Consider the following 24,408-nt stretch of genomic DNA (forward strand, 5'->3'; position numbering starts at 1 on the left):
GTGTTATTCATAAAAGAAAATGGTGATTATACACAAAGATTAGTTTGACACATTGGACCATTTTCATACAACTGCAACAATAAACATGATAAATTGATTTGAGAGTAACATAGTCATGTGTTTAGAGGACTAACTGAAGCATAGAAGTGTTTTATATGTCAAAAATATTAAATACGTACTTGTTTTGTGGTAGATTTATCCAGTCGTTACTTTTGTCCATCACCTGTGTTTCTATTGTCCCAGCAGAGAGGTGCAAAAGTAACAATACGCAGCGTCAATTCCCAGTCTGATTACGTCTGACTCATGATCCAAAAGTTTTAAAAAAGGATGGGTCTTGGTTAACAACCTGTATGTTGCTGACAGTAAAAACGGTTACTCTAAATAAATGTATCTCTTAGCAAAGAGGGAAATACTCAAGTTATACTTCCATCCCTGCTCTGTCCTAAAACAAAAATTCTTTCAAATGGAAGCTTTAAGGTTTTAATTGTTACAGGCTTCTGTATCTACGACTTCACTTTTCTTCTCGATGTCCGCCCAAATCAAGTTATCTTCTGAGGCAGATTGTGAGATCACACGAGAATCCAGCCCTAATTTGCTACGTAGCCCACCCAAAATAGCTCCCAAAGATGAAAATGATGTTACTAAATCTCTACTGGTGGACATTTCTACCATTGGATGGTTCATATTGTCATGTTGCCAAACACTATTTATAGATATTGATTTTTTTTATTGATTTTTTTAAATTATCTTTTATCTTGATAACTGACTGGAATAACTAGCAATTAACTGTTGATGTTTGCATGTGGCATTCAATATAGCAACACAACCAAAAAAACAAGCCAAGATGCTATTGTCCTCATTGATGTTTTTGAACCAAAATATGAACCCTTAACGCCAAAGTTGAGTCGATTCTGTTGAGATGATGGGAAGGAGACAATTTGATATTGATCCTGTGTAAGCTGAGTGACAGTGTAGACACACAGGGAAAGGCCAAGGTCACAGCGAGGCTCGTGACCAGTTGCTGTCATGTATTGATTGTGGTTTGAAAGACATCACGGTGTAACTGGATGCTCTCTGTCGTTGATAAGCCCAGTCCAGAGAAGCTGTGTGGAGGGGATGACGTTTTTGATTGACAGTGCCAAGGTCACAGTGACACCAAAGTGGCCCCTATTAGGCTTTTGAAATGGTACAATAGTTTGGCAAGCATTTATACCTTTAAACAGAAACACTGCATGTGTAATTCTGATCTACGTTCAATCTAATTAGTGTGTTTCAAGGTGCATTAATCAATTTTTGACCACTACGTGTCAGAAAACTCTGAAAACAACTCGCACAATCAAAGCCCTGAAATACAACCTGTTTGCCAAGCGCTAATGGCTTAAGTGTTAGCAAACAGTTACCTTTTTGAAGACACAGGGTAACATGAGCATCCCATTGGAAACTTCTTTCTAGCTCAGCTATAAATGTAACTCTACTATTCACTTTGATTTAAGCTCTGGTTTATTCCACCTACGTGGCTATCTTGCACTCTTAGGATATTTGACTAGCCTTACCAAGGGCTGGTTTACTTTGACTCTGTGCTGTTTCGTGCTGGACAGGTTGTGTACACTCTGCCTGCTTGATCTTGTTTTCTTGGAACATCTGAGTAAAGTGAATGGAGAGCAACTTTACAGTCTAAATACTGACCAAATAAACAACAATGAGCTGCAGAGAGCTGCATGGTTGTGTGCTGATTTTCATTGGGATGATGAGTACTAGTAAACCTTTTCACAGCAAAAGAATTTACTCGATTGAACATATTCACTGATAATACCACTGAATGGAGCTTTGAATGTGTGTGAATATGCACTAATGTCAGCCATATAAAGCAACATTATGCTTTGGACTTAAGTTCAGATAAATGGGAGTCAGTGTGGCCAAGAAATCCTTTCACAAGGACTCATAACCATTGCTCAAAATGAAACAGGGAGGAAGTAAGCTATACAGAGCTTCACTTATGATTGGTGGTTGCTTTTACAATTCAACAAAAGGGTAGTAGAGATACCAGTGAATGAGGGACAGATTGAACTAGACAGCTCAGATTGTTCTCTTTCAGAACTTTTAGTTTTTCATTTCCAGTGATACTGGCTGAAAGATTAGATCTGCATACAAAAGCTTGCATCATTAAAGAACCATAGAAAACCTATGCAAATGATTTACATCTACTATTAGATAAGAGCCTTTTTACAGTGAAAACGAGTCTTTTTTTTTTTCCTTTAAAAAGAGACCGGTTAAAATCAACAGATATGTGTCATGTTAAAACATCAAGGATAAAAACAAGAAAAATGCTAAAAACATCAATTAAATAACTGTAATAAATACCAGTGCATACAGTCATGTATACATGAAACATTGCAGCATTCATACTAAGTGCCTAATAGTGCTTCATGTGAAATTATAAGTCCTGTCATACCCCCTTTTCCAACAACATATTCTGGTGAAGACAAGTCAGAAACTGTCCAAAAAAGGCATGCAGTGGTCTCATAAATAGTTGGTCCATGGTTGTTGTGTGGATAAAAACAAATATTTTGCAAGTATTCAATGTGATCCGCCATCTTGCTAATACTGTTTGCTTATGCTGTGCACTGTGCAGTACCCTCCATTGATTAAACATCCTTGATTACAATGGTTCTGCTCAAATCTGATGGAAACCAGGACTGGTTTGCTAGATAGCACCGAGGTTCCAAGAATCCCGAATGGAGACGCTTCAAGAACTAGAGCTGATCTGGTGGAAAAGGGGTATCACTACTCTCCCTTACAGTACAGAGGATAGGAGTAGCTATATGGAGGTAGAGGGGGACAGTGAAAAGGGCTGGGTTTTATTTTAGCCTGGAAAGTAGTTGATTGGGAGGTCAGTGAGTTCAAAAGCTTAACAGCTTGGGGATAGACGCTGTCTCTCTGCCTTGCTGTTCCTGCTGGGGGGCTATGGAAGCTCCTACCAGATGGTAGAGGGACGGATGCATTGTTGATAGATGAAAGGAATCCTTGATGATATGTGGATGCAGAGCAGTATGAATTATGTTTCTGTTGTCCTCATTATATGCTGGTGTGAGTTGAGTTCTGAAGTGTTGCAGGACCCATACAGTACCAGTTAACAAGGTACATTTTTAATGGTGCCTCTGTAGAATGTAGACAAGATCATGCTGGGAGTCTTGGCTATCTTAGTTGCTGCAAGAAGTGGAGCCAGTGACATTTGTTTGCCAGAGAGGATGAGATGTATGGGTCCAGGTAAGATCCTCAGTGATATAGAAACTTTATATTCTTGAGTTTTCCAACAACAGAAGTGCTGGTTTCTAATGGGGTTTGATCAGGATAGGCCTTGCTGAAAAATCACCGTAAGAAACAGATTATCTTTGCACCTGTCCAAGAGCTACCCTTCCACAGAGCAGCATAGATAGCCATGGGCCCAGCACACATTCCTGCCCTCAATGTGTTGATATCAGAGATGCTTATGGGGACTCCAACTTGACTGTTAAGTGCTAAGACTTAGCTCAGAAAGCTGGAGCAGTAACACAATTGTAGAGATCTAATGAGAAGGACAGACTGAATTTCATGTGGTCCATGACTTGTCGCTTCAAGCAGTTCATTATGACCACTGTGAGAAACACAATGCAGTAATTCTTGAGACTGTAATCCTGTTGACTTCTTTAACACAGGAATGATCGTAGGGAAAAACACCACACATTAAAAATGTCCCTAAATACTTGGAGCATTGTGCTAATTTTGCCTTGCAAGCTTTGAGACATGGGAGAAAATGTCTGTTGCTGTGATGAACTTTTCTAAGTACTCTGTTGCAACACACCCACAAGAATGCTTGTGTTGTTTTGCCATAGTGCTGTGGTCAGTTTGAAAGTGCTCTCACTCTCGCTGGAGTCTCATTCAAAGCTATTTCTCACTGGCCGAGTGTCTGTTTTGGCCATATTGATGCTTGAAAATCTAAATGTCAGACCAAACAATCACAGACGTTTAGAGAACAAAGAAAATGCACTGATAACAGTTTTAACATGAAATTACATGAATAACATCAGGATGGCAACTCTCTCAAAAGAGACGGAGAAACAGTGTTTTTGAGGAGTAGTAGTGATAACAGGTTCTGCCCCGCGGTTCCATTTTGTGGCATGGCTGTGATGTGGTTAACCCTTACTACAACACAGGGTTGAGTTACTGTAGATACAGAGTAGAGGTGCTGAACACCAAAGCACAGTTTATACTTCTGCATGGAATCTGTGTCAAACCTATGGTGTAGGCTTGGCGCAGATGCTGTAACCTGATGTGCACCTCCCAAGACATGTAACTACACGTCACGTCAACACAGACCTCCTGTTTATTTTTGTTCACTAAAAATCTTTTTCGTCAATGGAAACAAAGCTTTTATTTACTTTTATGGACAAATTGGGAAGACTCTAACCCCCCACAAAGAAGCATTTGAAGTCTTGTGTGTGATTTACCCTGGCTTTATATGAGTAGGGGAAATGTCTGCTAGCTACTAGGCTAATTTATACAAGATGCCATAGACTTATACCAGTAACGTTAGCATGTTGTATTTGTGGGAAAAAGTATTAAGCAAAAGACACTTGTTTTGTCTATGAACTTTGTGAGCTATATCTGAGCCGACTTTTGTTCTTTTGTAAATGTTAAACTTTACTGCACCTCAAAGACACTCTACACAGTGGCAAAGAAACCTCACCGCCAACTAGAGTTTTGGTGGTGTAATTTCAAGGTGACACAGACACACCAGCGCACAAGCACAGATGCTCACAACGGCTTATGACACTTGCGTAGGCTACACTATAGGCTCTGCATAGAGCCCACGCACAACTATAATTCAGCCTTAAGTTGCTCCTCTCATTGTGGGGTTCTAATCTGGACACCATGGGTGGTTCACAGCATGGACAGGACAGTTCTCCCACTGTGGCTGTTATGGTAATGAAACTTTGTGTGTGTGTGTGTGTGTGTGTGTGTGTGTGTGTGTGTGTGTGTGTGTGTCAGGGGAGATGGGTGTATAAAGCTCCATTAAGTGATTACCCTCCACCCACAGCTCTCGTTTAGCCCCAGACCATGCCATTTGTTGGCCACGCACCTCCTCCCCAGTGTTAAGTGTGTGCATGCGTGCGTGTGTGCGTGCGTGCGTGTGTACATGTGTATGTGCTGGCAGGCAGGGGGTGGAACAGCTGCTGATTATAACAGAAGGTGTTTCCTTTCCAGCCCCTTTTTGTACCATTACAAGCCAAAGCATGTTTGCCATTCACATACACACGAGCTGTAGCACCCCTCTGTGACTGTTGGTATCTGAGTCAACCCTCTGCTGGATTGCCAGAGGGAAGAGGTGGCTCAGCGTTGTGTGAAGGGACAGGCAAGATCATAGACATACAGAGAGGGGAACAGAACCAATGATTATTTGTGGTTATTTAGAGCTCCGTATGTTAGAACATGATACTACAAAGATCTTGCACACAAAGCAGTTAAGCGTCATCTGTGGAAATTAAGCAGTCCGTATGTGCTATTTTTGCAGCAACACCCAACTTTACATTCATGTAGTCAACCCTCACCTAGTATTAACAGATTTTACACACAGCACTAGTGTCTTCTTCTGGCGTTTTGAGAGTTCAACCCAAAAGCATTCTGGTCTGTAGCCAACACACTATGCAGTATTAAATCTTAACTTTTCAAATATCCCAAATTAGTATTCCACATACATGACGGTTTCCCATAATGCTCTCTTTTGTTCAGCAGTAGAAATATTGCACTCTGGCTCCCAACTGTCTGTTTCCCCTCTATAGAGAATCAAATAATGCCCGACTAATTGGCTTGCTAGTTAACATTTGCAGCAGCGCTGACAGCAAACATGAGCTTTGAATATTTCCCTGTGCTGTGCAAAAGGGGATGGACACAATAATGTGAACACCTGCAAAATGCATCGTGATCTAATATAAAGTGAAGCCTTACTGCCTCTGTGAATGTTTGCTGCTTGTTGAGGTGTTGCTGCGTTTAGTCCAACGGTGGTTTGATGAAGGGATTGAAGGGAAATGTGGGGTATTAGATAAGGAAGCAGAGGCTTTAATTTTGGTTTGTTCTCAGAACTGGTATTTTTAGAGGCACTGCACTAAGCAAGTGTAATGTAAATAATGTTTATGCCTTATTTGTTCTATTCTTATACCTTTCTGCTTGTTGACTCCTGCCCTACCTTGGAGTGGTTGAGAACGTGTTGACAAAGGAAACAGATGGCTGACACTTGAAAGACGATTGACTTGAAGGACAGTGTTTTACAGAATTTGCAGAAAGTTAGCTGGGAGTATACTACCAATGCAACATGAAAGAAAGACAAGGTTTAAGGTTGAATACTCAAGGTAAACTAATGGTAAAGAATTTGGTTGCTGCTTCCTAAGTATTGCCTTTTAATAATACCCAGCCCTGTACACCAACCTATGTAAACAGTTTAATAAGTATACCAACTTATTTAGAGTGAGGTCATTGCAGTTCATGGAAGTGTTTCTCTCACTCTACGATTTTATTCTCTGTCAATATCCCTCCGTTCTTTCCAGTCTTCTCCCACTCTCATTTTTCTTGCGCATGCATCATTTATGCTTTCTCATACGGCCCAGGCCTTTGAGTCATACCGCTGTGGTGCTTTGTATTTCTGTCATGGAACTGAAAAGGGAGTTGTGAAGCCGGAGCAGACCATGTAGAGGACTGCATCATCAGTGGAGGACAAACTTCCCCACATTACCTTCCCACATCTCCCTCTCTCTACTATCGTATCCTTCCTGGGTTGTCCCTAGCAACAGCAAAGCCCCAGTGGCATGATGTATGAAGACACAAAAATTACCTCCCTTTTTCTTTTTCTTTGTTGTTCTTTTTGAAGAACATTCAGTCCTAGAGCATTTATTTTTGTGTGTTATACAGATACGGGCTACAGTACATTTTTTGCTGTGAGTTTTTTTGGGCCATGCGTGCATGTGTTTTGATGCAGCAGTAGTGGCTCTTAGCTCCCTGCGCTTCAGTACGACTGCCAATATCTCAGCTCTTGTTTGCTTGATCATCTCTTTGAATTGCTAATGATGAGGGTTTTTGTTTTTTTTGTTTGTTTTTTTTTGACAACGCCCACCCACCCATCTCAGCTGGTGAAGATGTTGAAGCTGTTAAGCCATGAGCCAGCCAGCACTAGACGAACACTCTCACAGCAAATCACCAAGGCTTCATTGTATGTGCCAGTAGCCGGATTATGCTAACTCTTAGCTTTGGTAGTCTCACTTCTTTTTCTTCAGTTTAGTTGTTGTTGGGCGCATCCACACCTAATTCTAGGCAGCAGTCTCTATACCCGACTCTCAGTCCCAACCTGTCTTTCCTTCTCACTCTATTTCACAGCTTGGTCAATGGAGCTATTGTGAGGAGGGGGTATTGAATTAATTAGGCCTATAGCGATGACAGTGTCTCACCCCTGGGTCAGAGCCAAGGCTGTGCTTTTCTATCCCTTTTGAAACACTGGTCACAATTCCACTTCCTATTTGGTTTTCTAAGAGCAGCAGCATCTAAATAGAGTCCAATCAATGGCCACTTTTGTGTGGGAAGTGAACTGACAGTCGGCTGAACGCGCGGGCTCGGCTGAGGACTCTCCAAGGTTGACGTTCTGTAAAAGACTCGGTGCCTGCGAATGAGCAGACTGACTGTTTGTTTGATAGACTTCAGAGGGGATTTGTTTGACTTTAGATCAATTTCCTCTTGCTGCTCGAGTGTCTGGTCACAAATAGTGGAGTTTGAAAGTTTGTGTGCGCTGAAGTATGAATGCTAGTGATGTACAGGAAGATTTGCCCTCTCTCTGTGTGCCCTTTACAGTAGAGATAACCTGAAGGAATACATAGTACAGGGGTTGTGGAGGCTGGGTGAATGAATAGATGCATGTCGAGAAAATTTTGTGTGAGAGATTCAGTGTCTTCAGAGGCTGGCTTCCAAGGCCCTTTTCAGATCCTCCTAAGTGACTTTATTTCTAAAAGGGGACTAGTGGACTAGGGACAAATTTAGCAACCTAATCAGACCATCCAGGTGTAAGTGAGAAATATATTCAAATATATGATATTCTCATTCTTTCCTGTGCGTGCTGCTCAGAGTAATTCACTTCAGTAAATGCATGATGTTTCCAAAGTCCATAGGTAATTGTCTAAAACAATCCTGATCTCAATATTGACTCAAATAATTGTGATTATGATTTTAACCATAACCGAGCAGCCCTACTTCAAACATACCATGCCCTTCTACATGCACTGTATGCTTGCGTGAGTGTAATGCATGCTTGCTTGAGTTAGGATCCGCACATCTGTGATTTATCACCAGTGTCACTGAACGTGGCTGCAGTGAGAGCCTCTCCCCCCTATCCCCACACATCTATTTTTACCAGCTTATTGCTTACCAACCCACTGGAGACAGAGTGATTGGGAGATAAGACGGATAGATCAAGAGATGGAAGAGAGGGGAAGGGTAGGTAGCAAAGGAGGGAAAGCCCTTGGTTGTCGGCAAACAGATGTCTGTCAGGGCAAGATGAGAAAGATTATTTGCCATGAGCTCTGTCTGGATACTTACGTTTATTCCATTTTTCGAGTCACTGACAGAATAGCTTTCTTTTTGTAATGAGATACAGTGAATGCAGTGGAGAGTGAAACAGCTAGCAAGAAAACTTAGTCAGACAATAGAGTGGAAATGTGCACCAGTGAGGCAAAGTCTGAATGATTGAAGATAGCAAAGAAAGCAGACTGTTTAAAGAGGACCCTTTATGCTTTTCTTTATTTTCTGTCAAAGTTTCAAATGATGAGGCAAACATATGTAAATGTAACCCCTGTGAGCAAAAACCTCAGGCCTCAGATCGTTCTGAATAGTCTGTTTCCAATGTTGTTTTCTATTTTTGAGACACACTGAGCTTGTGACATATTTCTTTATAAGGTCATCTGCTCCAGGCACACTGCAGGTGTTTACATTATGTAGCTTACACTGCTACATGTAGCTACATGCTAACATCAGGAAAGCATGTAGGCTAATCTTGGTTGCTGATGTTGTAAATTTCTTTCCAGTGCCAGATCATATTGTTGCTGGAACATGTCTGATTGTATTTTGAGGCTTTTATTGTGGATTTTTAATGGTATGAAGTGCTACTATTCCCTGTTACTGTCATGCTCCGGCTGCAAGACATTGTAACACCGACTAATCAGAGCAGACTGGGCTTTTTTGGGAGGGGGGCTTACAGAGACAGATGCTAAAAGGAGCGTCTCAGGCAGAGGGTGAATACAGGTGATCCAGCACAGACAGTATGAGGACAATAAAGTGTTTTTGACCATTAAAGCATGTAAACATGTTCTAGTAGAAACCCAAAATACATTTATGAACCTGAAAATTTGCATATATCAAACAAAAGAAGACAGTATGGCTTGAATCAACAGTTACATTTGCAGTGTTGTCATCTCACTGTTGTCTCAGTTGTATAGCTGTTTACCATTGATGCCATATTGGCCAACTGTCAGCAGTCATTTAAGACAAGTGCTAGAATCTCACAGGCCACATGCCAAACCACACACACACACACACACACACACACACACACACACACACACACATTCACACACACATACTCCCATTTCCCCCCACATATGGCAGGATCCCACTGAGGTGCTACTACTGTACCTCACACTCTACCTCAGTGTGAAAGAAGATCACAACAAACAATGGAGTGGAGTCTTTTCAGATTGCTATCGTGTTGCATGTGATTTTTTTTACCAGTGTTAAAATCGCTCACAGCATTGTAACTCTCCCAGACACTGTACATCCTCTGTCTCATTTACCTTAAACAGTGAACATTTGGAAAGTGAAAGTCAGAATAAATGGCAGATAAATCTGTTTCTTAAAAAAGCAGCTTGATGAAAGCAACGCTTCCAGTAAATTAATACACACCAGCTGCCATGATGAATTTCAGCTGGATTATTTGTTATCCATTCTTGTTTGCTAACTCCCACCCTGTCTCTGTTTTGTTGTCCAGGTACAACCCGCGCCCCACGTGAAGGAGAAGTTCCTGGTGTGGACTACAACTTCCTCTCAGTGGAGGACTTCCTGGAGTTAGAGAAGAGTGGGACCCTGTTGGAGATAGGAACGTATGACGGTAAGTTAAAAAATGACACATTTGGTTCGATGTATTGTGTGCACAGATAGGAACTTGTAGGGATTGTTTTTTACAGGTTTTGGATTTCCAGAACATCAACAGTAAACCTCAGTGGTGATTTAAATGAAGTTTGCCGATAGAGCTGCAGCAATTTAATCAGTTAGGTGTTAGCCATTAAATTAAACGCCAACTAGTTTCGCAGTTGATAAATCGGTTTCAGTAAATTCTCTGTTTCCAGCTTCTTCAATATTCTGGTTTCTTTACTCCTTTATGACAGTAAACTCACTATCTATGACTTGTGGACAAAACAAGATATTTGAGGAAGTCATTGTGGGCTTTGGGAAACACTAATACAAATTTTCAGCATTTTTTGGGCGTTATTTAGAGTAAACAACTAATGGAGTGATGGAGGGAATAACCAACAGATTACTTGACAATGAAAATAATCATTAGTTGCAGTCCTGTTGTTGGCATAAAGATACAGTAGGACACAGTTACATATTTTAATTCAAACTCACATAATCCTTCAATAACACAAATGTACTGGACAGTTGTGGTTGTGCGTAGGCGTTCTCAGACGCGACTTTCCCTTTTGTTCTCTCCGTGTTGCTTGAATTGTCAAATGGCATTGAACCTGACTTTGGACAGGTGTGCCAGCTTGTACGGCAGAAAATAACCAAATCCCTCTGTCCCTCCAGCCAGCGCATAAACTCGCCCACCTATGGTACATCGTCAGCAAGCAGGCATGTTGTGTCCCTGTCCAGGCCGATCAGCCTGCTTTTGGACAGGTGCACCTGCTAGCACAGCAGGAGGGAAGCATGTCTCCTCTCTGCCTCCAGCTGGCGCTCAAAACGTGCCCGCCCCCGCTACAGCCAAGTTTTGGTGTCAGTCCCTTTGAGTCAAAGAGCGCACTCTTCACTCTAGATTATGTTTGCGCTGTCATTCAACAATCACACTGGAAGAAATCTATCACAGAACGGCAGATGTACGAATGTCGGCGCAGATTGTCTCCTCAGTTCATCAGTGCGATAAAGCAGGAAGACATGTTGTAGAGGATTTTTCTCAGATTGTATTTGATTGTATGCACCATGATTGCTATCACTGCGTCCACCATATATGTATTGTTAGCCAGCCCTATGCAATATGTTTACCTCCCATCCCTGGGCACTTTCAGAAGAAGCTCTCGGACATACTGGAAAACACCAGCTGAAGTGGAAGTAGCCGGGGAAAGTTTATTTTAAAGTTGAAAAGGTTGCTGTCAACATCTTGATATGCTTTGTCTTTCATGTAAGCAACATCACAAAGGTGTATTCATGAAAAATTGATGCTGTTGGGTGTTGGAGTTGGACTGGGCAGTGTCGACAGTGATACAGACACACATAAAGGTCAGGTCGAAAGTCTTTGGGTCCTAATAAGCGATTGCAACACGGCTGTAATCCCAGCCTACCTATTATCCAATGTTGTCCTCTATATTTACCTCATCATCAAGTATGTGCTCCTTGCAAGCTGCCAAAAATTCTGTGTATGATGGTGGAATAAGTTGTCATGTGTGGGTTGTCTGACCTTGCAAGGCTTTATTAACCCTTTCCCAGCGCGATGATCACCCTGCCTGCAAACATTTGAGTTCACACAGTGTATAAACTGCATTCAGAGATTGTTGCTGATGCTTCTGTAAACATTCTCTGAACAGAGGACATGTTAATCAAAGCAAAATTATTATTCTGTATTAAACAAGTTTCCCCCAGTGAAAATGATGCATTTTCCATTTCCTACTTGTTGGAGAAAAAAATATTCCCACATGCTGGTTATCCAAAAAGACGAAAGCTTAAAGAGTCTTTTCATAATGAAGTGAGAAAGTTGTGAAAAATAGTTACCTTCTCTTTACAACAAAGCTAAAAATGAATTTCAGTGATCATGACACAAAGAACGTGTCACATACAGCACACAACACTGTGGTGATAAACCAAAGTCACCACTGACACACTGGAAGGACTGTAAACAACAACACCACAACGAGATACTTCCATTCAGTCAGATAATGTTTAATTAAGTGTCTGCTGTGTTCACTTAGCTTGTTCACTGTTCCATAACAATGGATTTCCATCTGACGACAAGCCAGGAGGAGCAAACAAGGCCAATGGGCTTCTGATTGGCAACTAGCTCACTCACTGCCACTGATGACGGTATAAAGGAAATCAGAAACTTTAAAATATCTTCTTTCGATGTGCTTTTAACAAGTTAGTTTTGGACAGCCAGCCAAACCAGCTAAACTCGAAGATGGGGCATGAAGCAGATGCCCTTTTTACTCAGAGATCCCGCAATAGTGCTGCAATGAAGAGCCTCCATTACACCACTTTGCTTTTGGACACAGAACCAAACAAAGGCAGCGTAGTGTCACCCCAGTGTGTTATTTTAGATAGCAGACATTCCAGAAGCAAAAGTTGGGCAGCACTTTCTAAACAATAACAATAGCATTAACGTGGCAATGACAATTATTTACCATCCCTGTAATATGGCAGTTGATCTTGTCCTCTGCTGGGAGGGTAAGGAGCTCCCGCACATTGCTGTCTCTCCAATTTTTGGACATTTTCTGCTCCTATTCTTTCCTCTTTGAGTTAGCTGCTAACTGCTTCTGGTTGCTTTTTAAGGGTGCTTTCACACCTGCACTGTTTGGTTCGGTTCAATTGAAATCAAGTTTGTGTGAACGAACCAACTCTAGGCAATTATGCAACTTAGTAACAAAATTAGTCCCTGATTCAGACCAAAGCGAGACAACTCTAGGTCTGAAAGCACCCTAAATTTCCCTGTGATGGGTCGTACACATAACACATTGTCAAAATATTACATCGATTCCATCCTGCCAGCTCACACTTTATACAGACATAAATTGGGCTCTGCTACTACCTCTGCTGCCAGCTTAAAGGCAAGACAGCTGTGTCCCTCCATTCTGCAATCGTACATTTTACACAGAACTGAGGCGGCATGACGGCGCAACATTCCCACCTTAAACAGGCTGTGTAGAAGGGGCTATAGAGAGGGGAGTGATGATACAAGGGATCAGAGGGAGGACGTACAGTGCTCCATTTCATTGTCAGCCAACCACTACAAATAATAAGGAGGCTGGATTCTGGGTAACATTTCAGTCAGGTGTGGTCGGCTCAAAGTTTTTCTGCAGTTCAGTTTGTAATCTGAGACAACACTATGTTTGGCGAACACAAAATGTTGTTTTTGACTATATGAGGTTGAAACTGAAAAATAACTGAAATTACCAAACAGATTGTTCAAATCAGCTTCCACTTTATATGTGGAATAAACTCCGGTGGTGTGTAAATGACAGACGGACAAAAGCATCCCCACACCTGGATATTTCCATCACCATGTTGGACTGTAGGTTTTATGCTCTGCTGTAATACCTCTCCAACTGAAACTGTAAACTTCAAACTAAGAATCATTAGTACACAAGCCTATCTACCAGTCTTCAACAGTAAAAAGATATCTTATGTTTTCATCAAGGAATTTAATAATACCTTTTTTGTTGGTACTTAAGACTCATGTTGAAGGTTTAGACAGAATTTATTATTCAAAGACTATTTTGAAAGCTGCTAATAAATCCTTTTCATGGAAGACATGGCAGTTTTTATTAATGCTATCAGTTACACCTGTGCTTTTCCTGCTATGAAATGCCAAAAATGTCTGCTGTGAAAAAGGTCTTTTTTCCATTTGAAGTTGTAGTTTGCCAATTTATCTTTTGACTGTAATTTCACCACCTGGATGGGAACATTTTTTTCATTCCCTTTATTTTTTGGATGCCAGTGCCATCCTGTCACATTAAGATGTTGGCTTTATACTCTGGTCTTCAGATGGTACAGTCTCCTTAGGTCCGCCTGGTCTAACTTTGGATGAGAATGAGTCGGTCTGTCAAAAAAATTCAGTTCTGCGTGTTTTGTTCTCTCGCCTTTGAAACTGTCAGTTTATCTGAAATGTGGTACTGGCACTGGAGGACAATTTGGCTGCAAACTGCTTCACAAAATGTCTTCAGACAATTTTGTGAACTACTTGGAAGAAAGCTACCACTGTACTTGTGTGTCCGAATAAAAAAAACACTCCATGGTATCAACTCTGACTCTGAAATTACTGGAGTTGTAATAGTGAGATGTAACATCATTTGTGTAAAACATGCTTTAATTTGTGGTAAGTTAAAACAAAGTGGTCTGAACTTCAGTGGGTCAAACAAGAAAGAAATTTAGCTTTGCTTCAGACATTCACATTTTCCCACAGACAAACCCAGTCTCTCTATTTGCATACAAAGGCTACACACACACACACACACACACACACACCCTTTGACCCCTCCTACTGAAATGCCCTTCTTTTCTCCGTCTTTTTTAATCCCTCCAACCCCTGCCTCCTTCTCTCGTTGCCTAGGTAACTATTATGGGACGCCCAAGCCACCGGTGCAGCCCCCCGGTGGGAAAGTGATTAGCAGTAGTGGTAGCGGCGGTGATGCCCCACTGCCAGACGGGCTCAGCGGTAGCCTGCCGGGCTCGCAGCACTCCACTCCCCGACGCACGAAGTCCTACAATGACATGCACAATGCTGGAATAGTGCCTGGAGAGCAGCAGCAGGAGGACGACGAGGACCTCCCTGACATGAATAGTAGCTTTACAGGTATGTACAGCTGACAGGAGGCAGAGGAGAGGGGAGAAGGTGTGGTATGTGGATGGGTAATGAGAGAACAGAGGAATAGATGGATGTTCTCACAGGTTTTGGCTAATACTTGTGTCACAAGGAACACTGGGAGAGCACAGTTTGTGAGTCTGACAGACGAAAGCCTCCAAAGTGAGGACGTCAGTTGTAGAATAAAGCGACCAGACATGTTGTGTAACATAATATAAGTTGTAAAAGTAGGAGGCAAAAAGCAGAATATTTATTGAAACTTCTTAGAAGTGAAGATTTGCTTGGTTGTCTCCTTTTAAAGTCATATATTTAAGGGGCACTCTTCTGCTTTACACATTATGTTTGGTTTACTTTTAATGCAGAGTACTGCTCAGCTTGTGCAAACAGTTATTTAATGTATTCAGCGACTCTCAAAGGAGCTCAAGTCTGAGAAAATAACCCAGATGATGATGTAACAGAAAGCTTGCGTTTACAAAACTGTGAAGTTTAAAAGGCACGGACATTTACTAATCAAGTAAGGTTTAATGATATACATTACCCAGTTGCATTATGGGAAATGTAGGATCCAGTGTTTTTGGAGTTTTGACTCATGAAAGAGACCAAAGTCAGGGTACGAAATTAGCACCATCAATTAGCCAAAAAATATGCAAGTGGCTAATAGATTTGTTTCACTCACCAGGCAAAAAAAACCCCAAAACAATTATAATCTATGAGGTGGCTGGTAAAATTTGGGCACTCACTTGCTGTTTGGCTATTGGACAAAAAAGTTAATTTTGCACCCTGTATAAAAATCTAAGTACTAAATAGCTGGAATACCCCTTTACTCCAGTACCATTGGGTTTTGGTGAGACAAAACAAGTAATTTGAAGACATCACATAAGACTGTTGTGTCTTATGGTGGCCATTTGTTCTTGTTTTTGATATCAACTGACTAATATGATATTTGATACTTGAATTATGATAATTAAAGCAACCCACCACACTCAAAACATATTAAAAATACACTGACAATGTATCACTCAGACCATGCAATCGTGAAATGCAGTGTGAATACTAAACCTCCCAGATACAGTTCTTTAAAGTCTGCCCTCAGACTGGGCTCTGAAAAAGCCTCCACAGTCCTTTTCTCTTGCCGTTCAGTTGAGCACAGGTGTGCATTTTTTCTGTCGAGCAGCTTCACACGGTGAGTACGGAGGTGAAATCCAATAACAAGCGGCAAACTCGAGGCACATTTGAAACTCATTCTGATGCCAGGTGTAAACAGCATTTCGTCTCAAATGGATTTAGGCGCAATTTTCATTTATTTAGATACAAAATACCGGGCCGGAACAGACCTCAAGGCTGGTGCTACTCTCCAAACTAAATTAAATTTGGCTTTTTCGCACAGGCAACAGCCGATGTGAAGTGCCACATTTGGCTTTGGTCAACACAGTGCGCACAGGTTAGCTCGCTTCAACATTTCTACAAAGGTTTTTCCACCCTCTCACAAATTTGCCTCTAACTAATCGACAGCAGTTATTCAACAGGCTGCATGACACTTGTTGGTTTATTTTCATTGTCCTTTATTAGCTTATCCTTGTTTTGCAGAACTTAGATCATGACTCACATGCTCCTTCAGCTGGCGTGGACACCTTTGATACAAACAGACCTGAAGCCAGTAACACCCAGGCAGCTGCTTGCGGAGCCGCCTCCTACAGCAGCCTGAGAACATGCTGTGTTCTGTTTATTTTGGAGTATAACACTAGAATGCGATCCTGCTTTCTGCAGCTCTGTTTGGACGGAGAGAAAAACCGAATCTTAAGTTGCGATGGACAAAGAGGGAGGGGATGCAAGTGGAGAGAGAAGGTAGCAGGATGTTAAATAGAAAGAGGGAGTGGCTGGGAAAGGGGCAAAGTGGGCAAGTCTGAAAAGGTTTGGACAGAGTGAGGAGGAGAAGCGACGGAGGATTGTATTCTGTGAAGGAGGACAAGCTCAGAAAATGAAGTAGTAGGAGAAAGAGCACAAAGGAGCTGGAGAGAGAGCGGCAGAGAGAGCGTTTTGGTGTGGTGAGGGGCTGCAGAATACAAGAGCTTCTTTGATTGGTGAGTAAGTGGTCTCTGGGTTTGACTACATCTGCCTGTATCTGTGCGTCCAAAAATGTAAAATAGTGCCATCTGGCTGCGAGCGGCAGAGGGTGGATGACTGAGCAACCTCCATTTTTGAGGCAATCCTTAATGATATCATTAGTACTGCTCGGTCATTTGTGTTTGTGAATTAGTGGGAGGTTTTATTTGATTAATTATAAATGCTTGGAAGCATGATACTGACACCAGCACAGCTTTTTAAAAGGGTTTCTCTCAGTGATGATTTTGAATTATATTACTCTTTTTTTTTTTTATCTCTTCTTGTGTGTTAGTAGGTCAGTAGGCATTGTGAGGAGGTTGACTCAGCTCTAAAGCTGTTTCTGCCATGTGTTTTTAGAAGGTGGGACCAAAAGTTGTTTATTTGCCGTCTGTGATTGTACGAGCTACGAGGGTGCCAGTCAAGTGTGAGTGTGAAAATGAGATAACAGGAAACTAGGTGATAGCACTTCAGAGGCCGTGGTTTTAGGTGTGAACTGCCCACTCAGCAGCCTTTAACTGAAGTAAATGTCTCTGTGGCTGAAGCTGTAACACCGCAGAGTAACTGTGATTTTAGTCAAAAACTAAATGTGAAAGCTCCGGGCTGAGGCTTTCTAAAAACTACTGAACCACACTCATCATGGAAATATTTGGACCGCAGAGTCAGAAGAGATTTTTCATTAATGTGGAACATTTTGGAAAAACACTGACAGCAAAATTGTAATTCCTTTTCGTCAAGCGTGTTTTTCTTCATACATCACAATCGCCCATGTTCTGGCTGAAACCTGTGTTGTATCCAGGGATGTCATGCTCCTTAGAAATAAACCAATCTCATCCAGGGAGGTGTTGAAGCAGTGCAAGCGACTGTAGCAATCGAAAACCATTTTTTTGGTTGACCATGTCTTGAGTCTCCTCTCGTGGCAGCCAAATTGTTTCTACAGCCTCTTTTTGTTCCTGAATGTGTCTTCAGCGCCATCTAACCGAAGTGTTGTTAACACCAAGCTGTGTTTGCCTCACACCCTTCAGGAGATTCTAGTGAATTCGACGAGCTTCATCACTCGCTGCGCCCCTTCCCCGCCCGCCAGAGTGATCCGCCCTACGTTGAGAGAACCCCCTCACCATCGGCCACCACGGAGAGCACTCAGCAGACACACTCTCACCTGAGCCATCCTCCCCCGGAGGATCCGCTGGGACCTCTGCCTGATAACTGGGAGATGGCCTACACCGAGAACGGAGAGGTCTACTTTATAGAGTAAGTAACTCAAGGCATTTATACTCACAATGCAGTATGCCAGTGTTCACTTCTGGGTGGACAATGCTGTAGCTGGACTAAAGCCTCTGACACACATAGTTTTCTGTAAATTATTTGGATCACCGTTCGGACAGTGTTAGAGATTTTCACCATACACGCACACTACGTTAAAGAATATTTTCGTCTTGCGCCCTTACACACAAGTCGTAGCAGTGCCAAAATAGATGGGGCAAGGGACGGTCCAGTTAATGGTGGTAATGCAACACTTATGGATGCCAACCACCAAAAAGCTCAACAGAACAAGACTAATTTGGGCTAAGAAGACTTCTCTTATTATTTTCAGGAGTATGGCAAACGAGAAGCTGCTATTGTCCAGTGCCAATGTTCTTGTGGTGTATTTAAGGGGGAACATTACCCAAGTCGAGAATTCCAATATGTTATTTTAATAGTCTAGGAAAGTTCAAACAATATTTGTGAATATGAGCTGCTCTCTCTCAAAGCCAGAAACCAGAGAAGTTAGTCTTCAACTTGTGATGTTGTAGAATATAAAGTCTGGAGCTGCTCCAAGTTTGAAACAGAAAATGTACCCATATACTCAAAAGGTTCCCCTGGGTGAGCTCAGTGTCATCAAGAACATCTTTGACCATTCACTGTCTGTAGAGCAGCTTCAGACTTCATACTTGACAACGTCTGAGTTTTTAGCACTCTAGTTTTTGGATTTGGGAGCTGTTCATGCTTACTAATGTGTTTGGACTGTTTTAGACCATAGAATAAATAATTTTTTCGTGATCTACTTAAATCAGAAGTAGGCATCAGAGAGGAGTCTTATGATTTGGTTCACCCATTCCACGTGAAACCATCTTTCGTCAGACGGACATAACCTTTACATGCTTGTCCCTGCAATGTTGCTACATTCATTCACAACACAGCTATGCTGGCATTGTCCCTGAAATGTTCCTAAGTCTTGAGGAGGGGAAATTGGCGGTACACATTTCCCTGAATATCGATTCCTGCTCGAATTCAAACATGTCGCCATGCAGGAAATGTTCCTGAGCATTTCAGGGATAGCCTGCATGTGTGAAAGAGGCTTTAGTCATTGTGCAAGCTCCACTTAAATGTCTTGAGAGTCCCAGAAAGCTGTTATTTTACAACTTATTTACATGCATTTGCACATATACATTTGTATTAACAGCCTAATATTTAACTTACATTTTTAATTAGACAGAAATATTATGCAGTTTGCTCACAACAGTTTCCAGTTTGTAATTGGACATCCGGTATAGTAACAGGTTTTTTTTTTTTTTTTTTAGGCTTTTGTATGATTACCCATTCAGTTTGTAGTTTTAGCTCCATGTTTCTACTCAGTACGATACACAGTATGTTGTTGTGGACATCAATTAAAAAGCTTTAGAAAATGTGAAATTGTAAGAGACATGAAAGTCTGACAGTACTGTACTGAGCACAATGAGGTGAGTCTGTAATAAGTGACCTTGTCAGGTTCTGTTGTCCATTTATAAAGTTTCCTAAAGGATAGTCCCAGTTCAGTGGTTTATAGAAGACTCTTATTCTCTGCTTCACAGACAGCAGCTTTTGTCCATCCGAAAGCTGCTGTCTGTTATTAAAGTCAGCAGTGCAAGAGCTTTTCTTCTAACAGACCATACTAGGGTTTTTTTTTGTGTGTGAATCAGCCTCAACCTCTGACTCCAACATCTCTCGACAAATGCAGTTTGACGAAACTGTCCCTCAGTTCACGATAAACCAGCAAGTCTTTATCTAATAGTCTTTCTTGCTACTTGCCAGATTTGAGGATATTGAAGGACTTTCCCATTATTTCTATCAACTCAAGGTAGTTTTAACTGTGTGTATTTTTCTTTTTTAGCCACAATACAAAGACCACCTCGTGGATAGACCCTCGGTGCCTGGACAAGCCTCAGAAACCCCTGGAAGAATGTGAAGATGATGGTACGTTCGTGTTTGAGCATGATCACCTATGAGATTATGTGTGTTTTTGTAAAATATGTATATATATTGAACAGGGCTTTAGGCAGTCCTTGACTTTAACATCTCTCTTTTTTGTTTTTTTACGAGATATGAAACGTGTGTCTTGCATTATTAAATGACTTTTAGTTCATGAGTAAATTAAAGGGTGCTAGAGCCCAGTCAACTATCCCTGTATTTAAATTCAAGTTTCCCGGCTAGATTAGACCAAAAACATGAGTTAGGAAACACCAAATGTCTTCTTTTGATAACCACAGATGTTTATACAGGAGTAGCTGTTCCCCCAGCAGCCTTTAGGTGTCAGTGTTGGGTCACGTAAAATGGCCACAGTCATTGGGTGGCACTGCTCTGCTGTGCTCTTTCTCTCAGCTGTTTGTCAGAGCAAGATGCCCCACAGCTTCAAGGAATTCACTGCATCATTCGCATCATGTAGCTCAAATAAGTAATGCCCTCGCTGACCTACACTGAGGCATCGCTCCTGCTCACGGATATTATTATAATATATTATTTAGGCACATTACTACTCACAAAATGAACTGCGATAACAGTATTAAGGCTAAAATTCCTCTGCAGCGCTGTCGTCTCAAACCACGCTCAAAGATCTAGTTATTAGGGAGAGAACATGCCTTGTGATTCTTGTCACACGACGCTGAGGCTCTGGTGTTGATTAACTCTCAGATGTAGTTGACTGACTCACAGATGTGCACCTTTTCTCCCCTCTGCCCTCCTCCTCTCTCCCTCTAACAACGATCCTGTGCTGCCATGTTCGTCCTGCTGAGCAGAAGGGGTACACACGGAGGAGCTGGACAATGATCTAGGTAGGTTCCTTTCTCTCATCTAAGAGATACTATATATACTGTAACCTCACACTCAGCATTCCATCATTGGTGTCACCTTGGTTTTGCCCACATCTGATTCATTGTTGCAATTCAGAAAGTTTCAGATGAATTTATAAAAACAGAAAATGAAGTCACGACAGTTAATAGTGCGCATCTACATAATGACATGCACAGCAGCCACCACCAGTGGCTCATGGTGTCATTTGACAGTCGGCGAGCGATGCCATGAAAATGACTCTAATCATTTAGAAATGACACATCATGCCACGCTGACAGAGATCTGACCTTTACCTTGCCTGTTCTCTGTATGTAGCTTTGATTTTTAACAAACACACTGTGTGTGATCAGAAAACCGCTCTTCAACACAACTGTCAACTTACCCACATGCCACCGGCGAACCAGACACACTCACACACGGGCAGGACGTCATTTCATACATAAGAGGCGAGGGCTGATCCAAGGAAGATTGTTATAATGATGATTTCCTAATGGGTGTCTGTCTGAGCCAGACGGCAACAGACGCTTTTTTTTCCTGAGGCCCATCAGTGCACTAACTAGCCTATCAGACACAGCAGCGCGGCCACTTGTGCAAGATAAATGGTGTCTGGAGACTGTGCCCTGCACCGTTATGCACCAGTAATGAATGATGTCATTCTATCAGGGGGGCTATCTGATTAATGATTGTAGTAACCCTTTATGATGAGCATGTTTTGAGATGACCTGAAGGTACAATGACATAGAGGGACAAAAATCATAAATACACATTTGACATATAGAGAGTTGAAGTCCCTCCCCTTCTGCTGGACCTCCATGGGACCTGATGCTGCCTTCCGTTTACCTAGGAAGTCGGAGATCAGAGCTGGGAATGACGTCATACCTCAGCTGATCATGTTCTTGTGCAACAAAGTTGGAAAAGCAGATGTTGTCAGCAGTACCAGTTGATAACAACACATTGTGCACAGTTAGAAGGTGGACAGGACTGTGTGTGTGACTGATGTAATGAGACACAAATGAGACAAAGGTGCCAATAAGCAGTAGATTACCACGACTTTCACTGCTGTTGATGTGCGGAGCAGCCATCTTTGATCTTGAGGTCAAGGTCGGTGAGATTAGGCTGACTTTCCAAGTCGGAAATCCAACTTCAGGGGGCATTTCAGTCGAAACTTCCAACTGGGAACTTGGAAATTCCGACTTCCATGTGCAAGTGGAACACACAATAAGGTCCCGTGGGGAACATCGGAAGGGGACGGACTTTGCCTCTCTATTCTCATGTCTTTTTGTAGAGTTTTTTGAGTAACACCGTGCTGTATTGCTGCTGACAAGTGAAAGAATGAAACTTCTTTTAGCTTGATTGTTACCAGTTTCAGTTTTGTAAAATGAGATTTGAAAGGTTTTCAATCGCTTCAGGCTCACAGACTTACTCGGGAACTCTATTTGAGCATCGGAGTCAAGTATGTTTTTTCGTCATCTGCTAAAGCTGCATTAATCAATATGTTTTTATATTAACATTGAGTCAGATGACTTAATGTCTGTGAAGGAGTCACCTGCAGAACAATATCACTACTTTTAGCCTCTTTCAAGCTTGTATTTTCCAGCAGTGGCAGGCAGCTGTTTGCAGCAAACAACAATAAAAGCAGGACAAAAGCAGAACTTGCGTACTATAGAACGTTGATGCCGCGCTGAAAGGCAAACCAGCCGTCTTCAGGGCCTCAGTTTTGTTAGCAGCTCCCTTCGTTAAGCATCTTAAACAGCTGCCACGTTGTAATCATCAGATCACACAAGTCCAGAAGACAGCTCTCGACTGGATGAGCATGTTCAATAATTATTGATCACCATGATCCAATACAGGTGGGCAAAGGAACGCAATTAACTTCAGTTCTCTGAGGGGGAGCAGACTCAAGCACTTTGTGAATGCGCAGCACACACACACACATACACATACACAAAGTGCCTCTGTAATACATGCTTACTCAAGAGAAATCAATCACAGCACTGTATCAAGAGAATGAGATGCAAATAGTTAAACATGTAATTCATCATGCTTGACTCCCCGTTGAATTCACAATATGTTCAGCAAGGTGGGATGTGGGAAGAGGGACACAGCGCGAGGAGAAAACACAGCTTAATGAATGACAGATTTCTTACTCTTTGTCTTTCTCATTTGCTTTTCCACCCACTGAAATGTATGCCACATTGTTGAGATGGTTGCAACACCAAATTTTCTCTCTGCTCTCTTTCTCACACACACACACACACACACATACACACACACACACACACACACTCACTTCACACACACACCGACACACAGGTGCTCCTCCAGGAGCGGAACTAGTGCAGTGTGAAATCAAGTGGGTGATTAAAATTTTGCGCGAGGCGATGCGGGACTGCATTCCATTTAACGTTCCAGTTCAAAAATCTGAATGATAATTCACCATGCCCGCTTTGTGGGTTCACCCTGTGCAACAGCGCTAACGCTGTAACCTTGCAGTCCCTTTTAGCTGCATGTGCTTTTTGTGTTAGCTGCATTTAGCAGGTGCAGAATGTATGGAAGTATGGCAACTGGAGCTGCTGGCGAGCATCAGAATGACTCTGATTGCAGATTTGTCTGCAGTTGCTGGATACCTGGTCGGACAGACTGTAATCTGTAGCTGTCACGTACATACAATTTAAACATTCCCATCTGGCTTATATTTCTTTGCATCTGCTGCTGACTCCACTCCAACCAAGTGCCCTCCTCATTTGAAAGCAGAGGGAGGCTCTCCAAGTTGGATGATTGTAATTACCATCTACTTGCACACAGGGCGAGGCTTAATTGGCTGAGGGTAATGATATGTAAAACTGATACATCACAGGAGAGGATTATTGGACAATCTGTGTTTGTAGCCAATTAGAAGACTCTGACATTATCTATGTGGAGGCCAGCCAATAATCAATGCTGCCGTAATCAAATGGCTCTGTTGGAGATAACAGCATCACTTTCTCTGGCAACAACTGTAGAAATTCAGCAAGATTGCACCATCAGGCGATTACACTGTGTTGAAGTGGGCCCAGTCATATTCATATCTTTGCCTCATCAGCACTGATTACGATGAATTTCACTTTTACTTATGTGAAAGTTTGTTGAGTGTTTGCACATGCGTGGTGGCACCGCTGTGGGAAGGCAGCCACTTTGACTGCCACTTCCTCAAATGAAGAACGTTGTCAGTCGAGGTGCAGTCTGGGTCCACGATAAGTGACCTATGTAAGGACACACACTCAAACAAGGAGACCACATCCACACTGGGTTTAGCCAAGGACAGGAATCTCTTCACTGTATAGCCATCAGATTAAGAAGAAATGTGCTTCTTTGCTCATTTTTCATGG

General features: G+C 42.0%; 1 protein-coding gene across 7 annotated transcripts in view; it reads left to right on the forward strand.

Annotated features, from left to right (window-relative positions):
- Positions 1-24,408, forward strand: part of magi1b (membrane associated guanylate kinase, WW and PDZ domain containing 1b) — a 167,721-nt gene that overhangs the window by 98,054 nt on the left and 45,259 nt on the right. For all 7 annotated transcript variants that reach the window (XM_049595648.1, XM_049595900.1, XM_049595728.1 and 4 more), the window contains exons 3-7: positions 10,058-10,177; positions 14,603-14,845; positions 17,980-18,205; positions 20,085-20,167; positions 20,986-21,021. In XM_049595648.1, the coding sequence (XP_049451605.1) occupies positions 10,058-10,177; positions 14,603-14,845; positions 17,980-18,205; positions 20,085-20,167; positions 20,986-21,021 (708 nt within the window). The remainder of the gene's footprint in view (positions 1-10,057; positions 10,178-14,602; positions 14,846-17,979; positions 18,206-20,084; positions 20,168-20,985; positions 21,022-24,408) is intronic.

Source organism: Epinephelus fuscoguttatus, linkage group LG1, assembly GCF_011397635.1.
Source record: "Epinephelus fuscoguttatus linkage group LG1, E.fuscoguttatus.final_Chr_v1".
NCBI lineage: Eukaryota > Metazoa > Chordata > Actinopteri > Perciformes > Serranidae > Epinephelus > Epinephelus fuscoguttatus.